The following is a 17,337-nucleotide window of genomic DNA, read 5'->3' on the forward strand; positions in this document are numbered from 1 at the left end:
CGGCCTGCAGACTGAAAGGTCCCAGGTTCGATTCTGGTCAAGGGCACGTACCTTGGTTGTGGGCACATCCCCTTTAGGGGGTGTGCAGGAGGCAGCTGATCGATGTTTCTCTCTCATCGATGTTTCTAACTCTCTGTCCCTCTCCCTTCCTCTCTGTAAAAAAAAAATCAATAAAATGCATATTTAAAAAATTTTTTTTCATTTGTAAAGAACTGTTTCTTTTCAAATTTTAATGAGTTTTCTTAGGGAGAAAATGGAGGGCAGCAAGTATGGTGGTTAGAGCTGGCTTCGGTTCAAATTCTGCCTGACTCCCTATGTGGCCTGTACCCTCAGATGAATTATTTTCCCATTTCAAGCCTCAGTTTCCTCAACTGTAAAATGGGGATTAAAGATTACTGTAGGCTTTTTATCCTATATAATAAAACCCTAATATGCAAATCGACCGAACAGCAGAAGGACCAGCGAACAACCAGTCACTATGACATGCACTGACCACCAGGGGCAGACGTTCAACGCAGGAGCTGCCCCCTGGTGGTCAGTGCGCTCCCCCTGTGTGTATTGTATTTACGTATTTCTGTGTGCTCAGCCAGAAGCTGGGCTCACAGCTGGCGAGCACAGCGACGGTGCGGGAGCCTCTCTTGCCTCTGCTGTAGGCGGGCAGTAAGGAGCAAGGGGTCCTGGACTGTGAGAGGGTGCAGGCCGGACTGAGGGATCCCCCCCCCCCCCAGTGCACGAACGAATTTCATGCACCGGGCCTCTAGTATTGTAATAAGTTCAGATCTACAGAAAACTTGCAAAGATAGTACAGAGACTCCCCTATACCCCTCACCCAACTTCCTGGAATGTGAATATCTTACATTATCAGGTGCATTTGTATAACTAAGCACTCAACACTGGTACATTGTTATTAACCAACCTCCTGAGGTTATCCAGATGTCACCAGGTTTTCCACTCGTGTCCTCTCCCTGTGCTAGGACCCTGTAGAGGAAACCCTGTTGCATTTTCTGGTCACATCTCCCCAGCCTCCTCTGGTCTGGGATGGCTCTTGGGTCTTTCCTTGTTGTTCATGACCTTGGCAGTCTGGGGAGAACTGGCCATGCATCCTGCGGGATGACCTCTATCCTGCCTGTCGGTCTGATGTTCCTGTCATGATTAGAATGGGGTTATGGGTGTTTGGAGAAGACCACAGAGGTGAGATGCCTTCCTCATCCCATTATATCACATGACTTATCACAGAGATGTAATTTGGATAATTTGGTTCAGCTGATGAATGTCCTGGGGCTGCCGTAACAGATGACCACAAAGTCGGTGGCTTGAAACAACAAATGTATCCTCTCAGTCTGGGAGGCCGGAAGTCCAAAATCAGTGTCAGCAGGGCCACATTCCCTCTGGAGATGCTAAGGGAGGGATCCTTCATTGTCTCTTCTAGATTTGGGGGGGTTCCTAGCATTCCTTGGCTAGTGGCTGCATCACCCCAATCTCTCCCTCTGTCTTCTCTGTGTCTCACATCTCCCTCTGCTTTTCTCTTAGAAGGATACCAGTCACTGGGTTTTGACTACATCCTAAATCCCAAATGATTTCATCTCAGGATCCTTAACTTAATTATAACTAAAAAGACTTTTTCCAAATAAGGTCACATTCACAGGTTCAGGGAGTTAGGACTTGGACATATCTTTAGGGGGGTCACCATTTAACTCACTACATGTGATATCTGCCAGTGTCTCTACTATTCAATTCTCTATCAACTTACTATTTTCCCATTTCTCTATTCTTTTTTTTTTTTTTAGAAGCGATACACTAAGTCCAGAATAGAAAATATTCTGTCTAGTGGATGAAGCAGAACTTACTCAACCAGTCCACTGTTATCAGACCTTTGCGTTTTTTCTGCTATTTTAGGGTTGGCACCATTGCTGCAAGGTCTGGCAGAATGGTTCCCTACATTTGCAAGACCTCCTCAGTGTAAATTGTCAGAAATGGATTACTGAGTTGAAGGGTGTGACACTTTTATGGATTCTGAGACATAATGCCATTTTTTCCCACTTAAAATATATGTCCACTGGTTTCACCACAACCTCGCTGGCACTGGGTTTTACAGTGTCCCCCCCCCCCTTTTTTTTTTTTTAGTGGAGGGTAGGATATTTTTGTTAATTTGATAGGTACATTGGTCCTCTTTAAGTTTTTGCTGTCAGAAATACAATTTCCACTGGAATGAAAAAAATAGGAGTATTGGTTCAAGAGCTAAGAAAGGACAGGGATTCATGAAGCATCAGGTACAGCCAGATCCAGAATTAAACAGGGCCAAGACTCTGACGTGGAGAGATGGCCACGTCCGTACCTGAATCACATCACTCTAACTGCAATTCCAGCACCAGCCTAGGGAAGCCCTCTAGTTGGCTGAGCCAGGGACATGTGTCCACGATGAGAGGGGAGAAGGAACTATGCTGACTCCCTCAAACAGTGGCCCATGCAACTTCTCATGGTTTTGCTCCAAGTCAGAGTCCAGAAGCACAATGAAATTTGCCACACACCAGGTAATGATGAAAATCTATGCAAGGTACTAAAGTTCAAAGTATAAGACAGGGAATGATGAGATTTTGGGGCCAGTCATTGAAGAGTCCATGAAGCAGCTATGCCTGAGTGCAGGTTCTGACCATTGCCAGGGACAGAATCCAAACTCCAAGGGTTGAAGCAATAATGAACTTCTTGGGCTCACGTAAATGGAAAGTCAGACCTAATGGCTTTAGGCATAGCTGGATTCAGGGGCTCAAACCATGCCACCCTGTCCACCAAGCAGCTCTTATGTATGTTGCATTCTTGTGTATGCTGGAACCTCATAGCACTGGGTTTTCACTATCGCACTTGTAAATCTCACTATTTCAGTAAATAGGAATATCTCACTATTTCACTTTTAACAACCTCCATGGAAAACACTCTTTTCCCTCCTAACCCTCAGTGTCTCTCTCAAGGGAGATTCTATATTTTTTTTTTAATGTGTTTATTGATTTTTAGAGAGGAAGGAGAGAAGAGAGAGAGAGAGAGCGCGCGCCAGCAACCCAGGCATGTGCCCTGACCAGGAATGGAACTGTGACCTCCTGGTTCATAGGTTGACCTCACCCACTGAGCCAAGCCAGCTGGACTCAAAGGAGATTCTAATTGGCCTTGCTTGGTCATGTGCTTCTCTTTTATTTATTTTTTTAAAATATTTTATTTATTTTTTCACAGAGAGAAAGGGAGAGGGATAGAGAGCTAGAAACATCGATGAGAGAGATCCATCATGAGAGAGATACATCGACCAGCTGCCTCCTGCACACCCCCCACCGGGATGTGCCCGCAACCATGCCCTTGACCGGAATCGAACCTGGGATCCTTCAGTCCGCAGACCGACTCTATCCACTGAGCCAAACCGGTTTTGGCTGCTTCTCTTTTAATTAATCACTATGCCCAGGGGGTTGGAGAACTCCGGCCACCCTATGTTGAAAGGACCTATGAAACCTGCAGTGACCTCAGTCTACCACACGGGGTCACCCAAGTAGAGTTTTCAAGGGGGAATAGGAGTTTGCCAATTGGGCAAAAGAAGAAAGCCTCCCTCCCCCAGCTGTTGTAGCTGGGTGGATGAGCGCTGACCTATGAACCAGGAAGTCAGGGTTCCATCCCAGTCAGGGCACATGCGGCTGAATCCCCAGTAGGGGGCATGCAGGAGGTAGAGGATGGATGATTTTCTCTCATCATTGACATTTCTCTCTCTCCTTTTCCCTCCCTCTCTGAGATCAATAAAAATATATTAAAAAGAAGACAGCCTCTGGATAGGAAAGTCAGAAAGGAGTAATCCAGCACAAGATTTTCTTCTACTTCCACCACCATATTAATGCTGGGACACTTTATGCACCCCAGTTTCTGTTGTTTACATCAAGCAGCCTTTACCCTAACAAACCAAGTTTGGCAGTTCACCCTGATCCCTCTAAAACAGCGAGGGCATCACTCTTGGCTGCCTGTCAATGTCCTGCACACATCCCAGACTTCGCCAGCTCCCCTGGGGGAAGCCCTGAACTGATGATAGATGGGACTTGGAGAATAAATGCCTCAGCTGCCCTGACCCTGGATGGGACCACAATGAGCCATGAGCTCTTATGCTGTTGTCCCCCGCTGGACTGACCTCCGGTTGCTTTCTGTGTCATCTTCTTATTGGTGCCCCCTGCAGGATGCTTCCCTTCCTGTACCAGGTCTCCACCCCCAGTGGGGGCATCCTGGAGTCACCCCCTGAATACACTATGTGACCTTGAGTACTCATCTCAGGACCCCCAAACTAAAGCATGAAGGACAACTGTTGGTAACAAGTGTCTGGCACTTTATATGGGGTCAGTCATTGGCCAATCCACTAGCATAATGACAGATATGTTCTAAGCCCCGGTACCTGTAAGTATGACCTTATTTGAAACGAGTGACCCAGTGCACGAATTCGTGTACATTGAAAGGAAATTAATCAGAAGAAAGATTCGTGCAGTAATTACGTTACTGCAAAAAATTACATGTCAAAATAGTATACATAGTATTATAAAATTAAAATACAAAATATTTTAATATCCCTATTCACCCTTTCTCTATAATAGAAATGTCAGAGATGAAAGAAAATTAGTAAAATGTATATGAAAATAATAAATTGATTAATAAACAGTAACAACATGATATAAAAACAACATGGACAAAAACAATGATTGATAAGTTGGTTAATAAACAACAATATGATATAACAACAACAAAGTGCCAATAGTTGGTCTTCAGATACATTCTGGCATCGCATGTGATTGGCACGAGCGAGAGCTTTATATGTATCGTGCATGTGCAGTCAACGTTTATTTTTAAATTGCCAGTGCGCGTCCTATGTACCGGTGGGTCAGACGATCGGACTTACGTATCGTTGGTCACTTAGCCTTTTATATATATAGATAAGGTCTTTGCAGATGTAATTAAGGATCTTGAGGTGACATTATCCTGGATTTAGAGTGATTCCATTAAGAAAAAGGAGTGTCCGTGTAACAGAAAGGAGAGAAAGATTTAGACACAGGCACACAGAGCGAAGAAAGCCGTGTGAAGAAAACAATATTGGAGTGATGTGTCCACAAGCCAAGGAACTACAAAGCTTGCCAACTAGCAGAAGCTGGGAGAGCAGCACGGGGTGAATTGTCTCTCTGGGCTTTTGTGGGAAGCAAACCTGCTGACACCTGATTTCAGACTTCTATTGTGTAATTGGTTACAGCAGCCCCAGGAAAGAATACATTTACCTACTCATTTTGTTTACCGCCTGTCTCCCCAACCATCTCCTAAGCCCGAGGAGAGCCAGTTTTGTCAGGTTTGTTCACTTGTGTTTCCAAGAGTAAGCAAGTAGTAGGTGCTCAATAAATATTTGTGGCATGCCCATGCATTCATTGTGCTTCGTATGTGCCGGATGTTGTCCAAAGTGCTTCCGTATGGCTTAACTCGTTTCATTCTCACTGAAACCTTCTATGGAGCAGACACTATCTTTACACTGGTTTTATAGGGTGGATAACTAAGTCTCAGAGGGGCAATTTACCAAAACATGTGCCTTGATGAGGAACAACTACAATAGTATCAGAAGCCAACTACAATAGTATCAGAAGAGTAGGAGCCTCCCCCCCGCAAAAAAAAAAAGAAGAAGAGTTAGGAGCCCGAAAGCACTTCCTAATAACCATGGAGCCTCGTTTCTCCAATTGCAAGGTGTAAGGAATAACCAGTTTTGCCCACAGTGGGGAGCCCAGATCAGCGAGGGCTTCACATGAGCATGCGCTCTTACCCACAAGGCCTCCAGTGCCGGCGCACGTGGTCCGCCCCGTTTTGCAGCACTCACCGCGGCACTTTACGGCTCTTTCCCTTATTCCTTCGGCGCGAACACGGCACCGCCCGCCCCTCGTGCCGAACAGGCCCCGCCCTATTCCACACGGATTGGTTGCCTTACCTTTGAGCCCCGTGCGGACTGGCTCTCGTCGCTGCCATTCCATTCAGTCTAGTGGCGCGCGGCGGGGCCGCTACCGGCGGGCGCGTGAACGGAGGCGGCCGCGGCGGAAGTGACCGGCGGGCCAGGTCCCTGCCGCCACCATGGTGAGGGCAGGGTGATGGCGTGTTCTCGCCAGGAGACGGGGGCGCGGCCTCCAAGGCCCCTCGGGGCTAGCGCTGGGGCAGGGGCGACGCGGAGTGAGTGTGTAATGGGGCCTGCCCTCGGCCCGAGGAGGAGAAACTGAGGCCAGAGAGGGCAGGAGGCTCTCCTAGGGTACCCAGCGCGTCGGTCTCCGAAAACTTAGGGTTGAACGAACGTGTAACCATAGTATAGTGACCTAGTCGCCATCCTCCCACTTTGTAGATGGGGAAACTGAGGCTGGAGAGGAAGGGGACCCGCTGAAGGGCCCGGTGAATGCAGCAGTGAGTTTGGCAGGGAAGTGTCCCCGAGTGCGTCCGACCCACGCTACCTCATATTGGGCAGCTGGAATGTGAGGAAGTAGGGGGCCCGTCTGAGTTCTCAAATCAAACCAGTTTCGGGGATTTCGGGGTTTGCAAGGCCCTTCGAATGCTGCAGCACAACTTCCTGTGCCTCTCGTTTTCAGGCTGAGAAACAGATCCAGAAAAGGGTTTTTCTTCTCCCTGCATCACAAAGCAGGGGAGAGAGGGTATTCTGAGCCAGGAGTGGACTAACTGCGTTTCCCTTGTATTTATTCACAGAAGAAAAAACTGAGACCCTGACAGGGAAACGGAGGCCCCCCACAGAGGAATTCAGAGTTGGGCTTCCTGGGCGAGTGCTTGGCCTACGAGCGCCTGAGTCACTCAGACCATTGCTGCATGTTTCTCAGGGTTAGTGAAGGTTCCCACAAATGTTGCTGACTAGTACAGGAGAGAAGGGATCAGGTTCCTCCCTGCTGGAAGGCAGAGTCAGCCTGAGGAAACGAGCAGAATGATCCCTCTTTTAAGCTTCATGGAGGCAAATCTTTGTATTTATCCCTGACATATTCTCAGAGTCTAGAACCGTGCCTGTGCAAAGTGCAGACTCATTGCTTCAACTGGAAGTGCCCAGGAGTAGACAAGGCATGACACCTCCCCAGTTCCCTGTGGTCCTGGCGGCTGGAAGCCGAGGGCTGGGTGTGTATGTGGGGATGGTCCACGCCGGCTTTTTGAATTGGGAACCTCAGGAGCCCATTGGGTCTCGTCCAGGATTGGCCCAGACCTGACAACCAGACTCCAAACGTTGTGAGAAAGCCCAGAGAAAGGAATCCTCTTTTCCTATAGCTTTTCTGACTTGCCCAACTCCAGTCTCCCCCGGAACTGAGTGTTTGGCCCCCTCCCATTTCTTTTGACACCTTCACGCATCTTCCTCTTTTCCATTGAGTTTTAAGTTCTCCCGTATCCTCCCCTTCTTTTTTTCCCTCCGTCTCCAGCAGTTTGGGGATGAGGATGGAGATGGCAAGACAGGGCCACTGCTCCTGGTCGCAGCAGTGGAGGGCTGTCTGGATGCCACCTCTCCCTTGAGCTTCTCCCTTATTTGTGGGGCGGGGCGGGTGGAATGCATGTACCTTCCTGGGCAGTATGTGTATTTCCCTTGTATTTATTCAGCAAATATTTTCTTAGTCCACCTGGTGGACTGCTTGGCATTGGACAAAGACCACACCTTCTGAGTTTTCCAGTCTAGCAAAAGGCGTGGTGTTTCAAGTCTAGCCAGGGAGACAAGTAAACAAGATAATTAGAGACTGGCTAAGTGCTATAATGGAAACAGCAGAGGGTGGCCCAGGTGGAAACCTCGTTTCCTAAATGGGGTTATTATGAGGTCCTGGCAGAGGGAGGTGGTGTTTGAGCGGCAACCAGCCTGGGGGAAGGCACCCCAGGCAGAGGGAATCGCAGGAACAAAGGTTGAGCAATAGGAACCTGCATGGTGTGAGGAGCAGAATGTGCTTATTTGCTGGAGCCTTGTCAGGTCTGGCCCTCCTGGGGAGTGAGTGAGAGGGAAGTCAGGGGAGGGCTGGGAGCAGGTGCTGGTCCCTTATGTGTTTCAGACATCCTCAGCTCCTTTGTGGATAGGGCACAGCCAGTGACATCTGTGGAGGATGTGGGTCCTCCAGAACTGTGCTGCCAGTAGCTGGGACAAGGTGGTGACCTGCGAGAGGCCATCGTCAGCGTAGGGGATGTATGTGTCATAAAAGACATCTGTGGATCCCTTGCTGACGGGCATCGGCCTACTTTCACTGGCTTATGACCTTGCTCTGTTTCCCTGGGCAACTCCTTCCTCTGACCCTCCCTCTACTTCTTGGCAACTGAGTCCATTTTTCATTCTCACATTCCAGGACTAGCCTGACCCTGTCCCCTTTCCAGTGTTCTGGGAGCAGAACCCAGGTGTCTCATCGCCTTGGTTCAGATTCCCACTTGCCCAGGAAAGCCCACAGCTTCTCCATAGTAAAAGGTAGTCTGGGCGCGTGGCCCCAAGTGCCATTCTGATCCTCCTGGGAGTTTCTCCTTCACGGCCTGGTGCCGTGTCACACAGATGCACCCAAAGGAGAGGGCAGGAGCTGTGGGTTGGCCACGTTGGTCTCCAACCTGCCCATCCTCCCTAGAGCAGCTGCCTCTCCTCCACGTGGCTCGTTCTTATCTTGCCAGTCCAGGAAGCCAGTGCAGGAAGTGGGCTTGGGCCTGGCTTCCTGTTGTCGCTGGACCTCCCCTGGTGACTCTTCTGGGGAAGGCCTGTGGGATATTGGATTGGCCCCCAACCCAAGCCCTTCCATGGAGAGCCACACTGTGGGGGTTGAGGGCCATTTCCAGCCTCCACAGGAGATAGTTTCCATTCTACCACCTGGAGAAACAGCTGCCCCATATGGAATGAGTAGTGTGAGGCCAGGGCAGGATGAAGCAAAACCTCTTGCTCCCTGAGGCAGTTTCCTGTCTGCAGGGTCCTTAGTCCAGAACCTTCATCTAGCCATACTGATTGGGCTGCCACTGGACCTGGACCCAAGCACTACCACCTTAGTCACTTTCTGGAGAGCCAGAGGTGGCTCCAGTGTATGGGTCCTGATTTGTGTTCCCAAAATGAGAAGAGCTGAATTTTTCCCAGTTGCACCGTGTTGGTTATTAAAAAGAAATTCAGTAATGATGGGAAAATCTTAAATTCAGTAATATCTTAAAAGCCTACCTTATCTGGGTGAGCTTCAAAAGATTCCACCCTTTGTCTGCCATCTCTTGCAATAACCACAAACTTTTTCTTGAATGTTTCTTCCTCTTACCTGTGAATTCCTGTCTTTGAAAACCCAGTTCAGATGTGGCCTCTTCAGATCAAGGTGGACTCCCCATTGTGCTTGGCTGAGTCACTCTTGGTCCAATTGGGGCTGCCCTCTGGCTTCAGACAGACAGAGTCAAACCAAGCTCTCTCTTACTAGCTCTAGGGCTGGGCAGCATTCTCTGAGCCTCAGCACCCCCATCTGTAAAGAGGGTGTGACAATAGCCATATGCAGTGCTGGGAATGAGACCTGGAGTTGGGTGTATCCATGTGGATGCATCTTAAATATCAGTTGAGCAAAACAGCAGCAGAGGGACCTGTATACTGTGATGCTGCTGATAAGCATGGTGGGTGTGAGGAAAATGTACAGTGTGAGTTATAAAAAAAATACCAAAGAAACAGCACTGGGCCTAGGTGTTGGCTGCCTCTGGGAGGAGAGAGGGCCTTGAGAGGGAGGCAGGTGTGTGTCCTGGGGTTGTGCAGAATGAGGAGAATGCCTCTCCCTTAGCGGGTCAGGCATATGTGCTCCTGTACTCCTGGTGCTATTGTGGGACCCTGCCCAGAGGCCTGGGGCTCCCAGGAGCTGATGAAACAGACAAATCTTGTACTTTTGCTTGCATTTCAGCTCCCATTGTCACTGCTGAAGACGGCTCAGAATCACCCCATGGTATGTACCATCTGGGACAGCGAGTTTCAGTGGGGACCAGCCTTAGCACAGGGATGGGGACACTGGGCAAAGGGTGAGGTGCCTCTAGCCAAACCTGCTTCCCCGCCTGTCCACAAAACAGCAGCTGTTCTCTTACTTCCCACACGGGTCAGGACCAGTGTCATTGTTGCTGCTTACAAAAGGAATAGTGCTTATTAAAAATGTCAAACGCAGGAGAGACTTATAGTGGAAGCCCCCTCCATTCATTTTCCCAGCAGGTTAACTAATTCTGCGATACATGTGTGTGCTTTTTATTCAATGTAATTCAGATACCTCAAAACTCAGCCCCTTAAAATGAATAATGCAGTGGCCTTTAGTAAATTCACAGTGTTGCACAACCATCACCTCTCTCTGGATCCAGAACATTTCCATCATCCAAAAGGAGACCCCATGCTCATTAGCAGTTCCTCCCACGCTTCTTGCCCAATCCCTGAGAACCACAAATCCGCTTTCTGTCTCTATGGATTTGCCTCTTCTGGACACTTCATATAAATGGGGTCGTATAACATGTGGCCTATGTGTTTGGCTTCTTGCACTCAGCATGTTTTCAGGGTTCATCCATATTGTGGTATTTTATGGCTGAAGAATATTCCATTGTGTAGATGGACCACAATGTGTTTATCCATTCATCAGTTGATGTACATTTTATTTTTTCTATCTTTTGGCTATTTGTGGAATATTCGGCTATTATGAATGTTCATGTACGCCTTTTCACAGGGATGTATGCCTTCACAAATATCTGAGTTGGTTCTTTTTTGTTGTTGTTAATCCTCACCTGAGGATATTTTTTTCCATTGGTTGTTTTTTAGAGAGTTTGCAAGGGAAGGAGGGAGAGAGAAACAACAATGTGAGAGAGACACACAGATTGGTTGCCTCCCTCGTGCGCCCTGACTAGAGGCTAGGGATCAAACCTGCAACCCAGGTATGACTGGGAATAGAACCCTTGAACCTTAGATACTCAGGCTGAGGCTCTAACCACTGAGCAACACGGGCCAGGGCTGAGTATTCGTTTGTTTGTTTTTAAATCACAGCCTTTGTTGTTTTTACTGGGTTTTGGGTCCTTTTTCCTCACCAAAAACAAAAGGTTTCCTTGTAGAAATGCCCAGCAAAGTGTACAGAGAAAGCGGAATATGTCCCTGAAAGATGGGCCTCTCTGGGGGCCTAGGCACTGTGTGCAGTGGCCCCTGGGTACTGAAAGGAGCTGAGGACATACCTGAATGAGATTAGGGCTACTCTTACTGGCAGGGCTGCACCTCCTTTGGGACCCCTGGCTGACTTGGGACCCGTTTCTCTCCAGTTAGTGGAGCTTAAAAACGGGGAGACGTACAATGGACACCTGGTAAGCTGTGACAACTGGATGAACATCAACCTGCGCGAGGTGATCTGCACATCTAGGGTGAGTACCCGTGAGCTGGAGTCTGTGCCTGACACCTGGGGGCCATTGGGTGGGGCGGGCGGGCATGGGGAGTAGGGGCAGTGTGACCAGGAGTGCTCGCTGGGACTGGAGGCTTACAGAGCTTCAGCATTCTGGCTTCCAAATTAAGTGAAGGCCCTTTCCTGCACCTTTTGGGAGGAGTAGGGGGGCTTCCTCAGCCTATCACAGGTCATCCTACCCAGGGTGGGGCCTGAGGGAGGAGCAGGGCCTCCCAGGGTCCTGGACTCTGCACCTGTGAGGACTTTGCACCTGTGGGATGTTTCCTGATCAGGTACTGATCTGCTATCCCTCTCCTCCTGCCCCTGCTTCCACCCCTGACAAAGACAGACTCGGGCCTGAGGGGGTGCTTCTGGCTACAAGTCTGTGGGCAGGCAGACCCTACCCTCCTGTCAGCCTTGGCTGCTGCTGTTCCAGGCTGCAGGCCATGGTGGTGTGGCCAGAGGGTATCTGGCGGCAAGGACAGAGCCTCGCTCACCTCCCCAGGCCTGAAGCCAGGAACTGCAGGGCCAGAACCTGAGCTCCCAGGGCTGGGGAAGTATCCCTGGGGTCACAGGCTGGGGAGACCCCAGAGCCATGAGGACAAGGATGGCGGTGGAGGCAGGCGCTCTCCCACTGACGTGCATGGGCTCTATCCTGCCTGGATTCCAGTCTTAGTCCCCAGGCCCGCAGTAGCCCCCCAGGTTACAAAGGAAGAAGCTGCTGGGGGCCTTAGCCAGGTTGGAGCTGTCTTGAGCCTGAGGGTAGCGTGCCCCTAGGGTTTGCCATGCCAGAGTACAGCACAGCAAGCGAGCCCCCCTACCCCTGGTTCATCCTTCTGCATGGTTCACACCCCAACGGGCAGACGAGTGGGCATGACCCCTTCCCTCACCTACACAGCTCCATGACCTGTCTCTTGTAATGATACACTGTGGAGCTTCCACATCAGCTAGAAGCTCTCCCCTGGTTTTCTTGCCACATGCCAGGCAGCAGGTGTGTGGGCAGCTCCATTATGGCTTCAGCAGACAGTGCTGCAATGCATGGCCTGGCTTGCATGTCTTTCTGCACATGCCCAGTAGGTCTGTGTCCACTTGTAGAACAACCCACGGGGGTTGCGGAAAGTTTGGTCCAGCCTCCAGAGTCAACTACGCCTAGAAACATGGCTCCTCTGGGCAGTTCCCTCTGTGACAGGTGGTTGGGAGGAGAGGCTGGGATGAGGTTTGAAATCCCTTCGGCAGTGGGTGGCAGAGTCCGGGGAACCCGGGTTGGCGGGCGCTAAACTACTGCCATGGAAAGCAGAGTGAGGTTCCTGCAGGGAGCATTCTGAGCCTGGCCTGGCCTTGGCTGAGGGAGAGCCAATCAAGGAGCAGCCAGCCCCAGCCCTGGCCTCCAGCTTCCATGGAATCCTTCTGTTTCTATCTGGCTGTACTTTGCATCCCCATAGACTTGGCCCCTTGCCCACTCTTTCTGGGAAAGGAATGTGCACGGCCTCGTGGGGTTCCTGTGTGGGATGGGAGCTCATGTATGTTCCTGGGAAGAGTTAGCCCTCGAATATTCTGTCTGACCCTCCGAGTGCTTGTGCTGGGCCAGACCAGACTGCTGGTGAGTGTCAAGTGAGAGGACTGGGGATTTCAGGGAGCCTGGAAGGCAAGCCCTGTCAAGGACCAGAGTTAGCTGGACAAGGAAAGGTGGGAACGGTGTGTGCAAAGTCCTAGAGGCAGGAAATCCCTCCTTGTGTGTTCCAGAAAGTTTCATCTGGAAGGTGTGTTGAGTACCCAGAGAGGGCAGCCAGGGTGGGGCTGGATCTTGGGCGCTCAGGAGCCATACTGTGTTTGGACCTGGTCCTTGGCCAAGGGGACCCTGACTGGGTTCTAAGCAGGGAGAGGTCTTGGTCTGATTTCTAAGGGTGTGGGGGGAGGAAAAGGCTACCCAGGCTTCTGGCTCTCGGCAATAGGGGTGGGGCTGGGAAACTAATAGGAGGCCCTAGGCTCCTGCCCAAGGGCAGCAGGAGGGGACTTCAGGGGAAGGCCTTGAGCTGATTCCAGGATATGGGGTTGGGGGAAGGGAAGTCTGCATCCTAGGAACCACAGGGTTTTTACTTTGCAAGCCCCCTTGTCTCTCCAGCCTCAATGAGCTCCCCTGAAAATTGGCATCTTGGGGAGCTAACGCTGGCCAACACCAAACCTGCCTCCCCATTTCCTTCCTGGACTTCTTCACCTGTCACATAGGGTCTCTTCTGCTGGCCTGTGTCCCACACCAAGCTCAGCCTCTGCCTGGAGATAGTTGGATGAATAAATGAGTCAGCTGTAGGTCCAGCCCAGCAGATTGATCTGGTGCCCACACAGACCTGGGCTTTAAGCCCTGGTCTCCATGCCTACCTGTGTCTGGGCATGGCATGGCACCTCTCTAGGAAAGGTTCCAGAAGGTGGGTTCTAGAAGGCTGGGGACAGGTGCAGACAGGAGGTGGGTTGTGGCAGCACCTGGTGCATAGGGCAGCCCCCCACCCTGAGCTTTGGGCTGCAGGTAACAAACCCCATTCCACATTGGAGGACAGGTTGATACCATCTTCCATGTAGCTCTGCTGCTCTTCCTCATGTGCCATGGGTGCTTGAGGGTCTGTTGAGACCCCTTTGGAGGGGTCTCGTGTCATATCTGGGACTGTGAACTTGGTAGCCTACAGCGGCGATACCAGAGATACAGGTGGCACCCAGCTGTCTGCACCCACTCTGAAGGGACCTGCATGGATCTGAGATCCCCACCCCCTCTTGTGCAGGATGGGGACAAGTTCTGGCGGATGCCCGAGTGCTACATCCGCGGCAGCACCATCAAGTACCTGCGCATCCCCGATGAGATCATTGACATGGTCAAAGAAGAGGTGGTGGCCAAGGGTCGTGGCCGTGGTGGCCTGCAGCAGCAGAAGCAGCAGAAAGGCCGTGGCATGGGGGGTGCTGGACGAGGTAGGTCCTATACACACGCGCGCGCACACACACACACACACACACACACACACACAGCGAGTGGCTGCAGCACGTGGCATCTATTTCAGCCCAGTGTTGACATTCTTGGCTGGTGCTCTCACAGTGCAGCAGGCCTGGCTCTGAGCCTCTCCCCTCAACTCCACCCCCACCCCTACCCCACCCCCTACCCCCGCAGCAGAGCCAGGGGAGCTGTGACTCACAGGGCTCTTCTGTGGAGTGGCTTTTGCTGACTGCCATCTGTCCCAGGCCCCAACCCGGGGTCCTAGCTGAGTCCTTGGTGCCCAGCGGATTGATCTGGTGCCATGCAGACCTGGGCTTTAAACCCATCTCTGGGCATGGCATGGCACCTCCCCAAGTCTCAGTTTCCCCTCTGTAGAGAGGATCTGGCAGTGCCCGCCTCATCAGGCTGCGAGCAAGGACCCCAACTCAGGGCCTGGCACAGGACCCTTCCCTGCCCTGACTCCTTGATGCCAAGGTCACACCTTTTTTATAGACTCCCCTCACTGCCTCGACATGACAACCCTGGCATACAATTTAAATTTGTTGTGCAGTCAGCTGGGGCCTGAGCCTAGAGGCCATCTCTAAGCCCCACCTTCCTGGTTGGGTTCCTGTTCTTGGAGTGGCCTGGCCTTTTCTCTTCCTTATGTGTGGACCTTCTGAATGCCAGGCCTGGAGCCAGCTCTCAGCCAGACTCGGGTGACAGAGTGAACCACAGGAAGAGGGCAGGAGGGCACTCCAGGTGGAGGGTTGACAGAAACGGGGGGTTAGTGGGCCCTGGGTTCTCAGGGCCTGTCTGATACCTGAGGCCAGGCTCTTTGCACTGGGGGGTACCAATGGTGACTAAGCTGCAAGGAGGGCAGGGGGAGTGGCCTGCGCAGGCCACTCTGAAGAGAAGCCACCTTGGCAAAGCTGGTCTTGACCATGAGAGGTGAGATGGGGCAACCCATGCCAGCATTAGTCTCTGGACCTACAGGATGGTGTTAATGTGAAGGAGGTCCTGGGTCCCCAGTGTATACCTCAGCCTCAGAGTTGGGGGGGTCTCTGCTCCACCCCTGGCCAGAGTCCTGCCCCTGTCCTGGCTCCTGCTCCCCTCTCCCGTGACCACTCACCCCAGCCCCGGTCCCTCTCTTCCAGGAAGCCTGACCCAAGCCCCAATGTGACTTGTGGTCCTCTGTCCTTCTTCATACCCTTTGCAACCTGGGGGATCTGGTCTCTTCGGTCACACTGAGAACATTCTCGAGCACCACCCATACCCAGCTCTGGTCAGACACTCCATCCCAGATTTTCAGCCTGCTTTTCCCCACTTTACATAGGGGAGCCACGAGACTCAGGGGGTTAGAATGCCCTGGAGCCTGGCTCCCATGCAGCCCCCACTTCTGTCCTGCAGGTGTGTTTGGCGGCCGTGGCAGAGGCGGGATCCCAGGCACTGGCAGAGGTCAGCCAGAAAAGAAGCCCGGCAGGCAGGCGGGTAAACAGTGAGCTGGCCCTGCGACCCCCAGAGACTTAAGCCCTTCCCCAGCAGGCTGTATATCTGCGCCAGTCCATGAGTCTGTTCAGAACAGAAAAAAAGAGGCAGGTGTTGGGGGACCCCACCTGTGCATTTTGTGGTCCTTTTTATGTTGTCTTTTTTTTTAATTTTTAAATTGATTTTTGATAGAGGAAGGGAGAGAGAGAGAGAAACATCGATGTGAGAAAAACATCGATCTACTGCCTCCGGCATGTACCCTGACTGGGACTCGCAACCTGGATATGTGCTCTGACTGGGAATTGAAATTGCAACCTTTTGGTGTACAGGACAGTGCTCCAACCAACCAAGCCACGCTGGCCAGGGCATTAAGTCCTTTTTTTTTTTTTTTTAAGCCAGCATTTCTACAGTTGGAAATATTATTTGGTTTTGACTTTGTGAAGTCACAGCCAACTTGATTTCTGGAAGGTTCTGTGTGTTAATGCATCTGTAGAGCCTTCCTCCTTGTGCTAACGGGGGCATTTTCCAAATGGGTTTGTTTTGTATCTCTTGTTGGACCCCTGTGTGGAAAACAGATGGGAAGTTTTCATTTTAAGGTCTTTACACTGAGGTTGACAGTCCAGGGAGTTTTCCTGTGACAGACCTGAAACTGTCTTTTCAAAACAAATCCGCACAGACATGTGCCTCAGATGCTGTTGTGGGGCCTTGGTTGGGCCCTGTTCCTTTGCCTTTCTCCCTCTTTTGTGTTACAAAAATAAAAACAAAACAACTACAAGCCACAAATCCGAAGTTTCTTTTGAACCACTGGGCACATAATGAGAAGTTTCCTTTCTAGGCCTGCAGCACATCTCGCCGAGGGTAAGCATTTTCAACAGGACTTCTACCATGTCCTTCTACATTTTCTTATGAAAGGCAAGAGTTTCACACAATGTGGATGGTGGTGCCTTGGAGAAGAGGGAAGAGGCTTAAGAAAATCCAAACATTACTTCAGTCAGTTGCCTTCTCTGTTTGGGTGAACTCTGGTGTGAATGGTTCTTGCAAAACAGCGGAGTGTTGGTGGCAAGGCTGGGCCTTGTGGGTGCCTACTGGCTCCCACCCCCACCTCATAGCATCATCTCTCTCTGCAGAAGGCCTCTGGGTTCCTGGTCTGAGGGGTTGGGAACAGGCTCCTGTCACAGGTGTTCTGTCTGGTGGAGCTTTGATGAAACGCGGGCTCTGGGATCGAGTAGCCCATGGGCTGTGATGGGAAGTCTTTTGGAGGCCTGCTCCTGGCAGTTTAACTGTGATTTGGACTAAGAGCGTCCAGAGGCCCCCAGCACCTTGTATCCTTCTGAAGTTCAGGGCTATGAGCCTGTTTCTGGTCACCACATTGTCCTTAGCCCCAGCCCATGCCAAGTCTACGTAATTTTGGTGTGCCCACCCGGCCCTCACCTTTCCAAAGGGCAGCTTGGCTAGCTGTCCTGTCATCTTACCCCAGACATAAGCCACTGCCCTAGCCCTGCACTTAGGTGTCTG

General features: G+C 51.1%; 1 protein-coding gene across 2 annotated transcripts; it reads left to right on the forward strand.

Annotated features, from left to right (window-relative positions):
• The first annotated feature begins 5,983 nt into the window (after positions 1-5,983).
• Positions 5,984-16,605, forward strand: LSM4 (LSM4 homolog, U6 small nuclear RNA and mRNA degradation associated). 2 transcript variants are annotated; one of them, XM_028132482.2, is made up of 5 exons: positions 5,984-6,114; positions 9,888-9,929; positions 11,266-11,364; positions 14,153-14,336; positions 15,745-16,605. In XM_028132482.2, exons 1-5 carry the CDS (start codon positions 6,112-6,114, stop codon positions 15,834-15,836), a joined length of 420 nt encoding a protein of 139 aa, XP_027988283.1. In that variant the 5' UTR covers positions 5,984-6,111; the 3' UTR covers positions 15,837-16,605. The 2 variants fall into 2 exon arrangements, with proteins under 2 accessions (XP_027988283.1, XP_054572788.1); XM_054716813.1 differs by lacking the exon at positions 5,984-6,114 and adding an exon at positions 6,141-6,207.
• Positions 16,606-17,337: the final 732 nt, after the last annotated feature.

This window comes from Eptesicus fuscus, chromosome 6 (genome assembly GCF_027574615.1).
Source record: "Eptesicus fuscus isolate TK198812 chromosome 6, DD_ASM_mEF_20220401, whole genome shotgun sequence".
Lineage (NCBI taxonomy): Eukaryota > Metazoa > Chordata > Mammalia > Chiroptera > Vespertilionidae > Eptesicus > Eptesicus fuscus.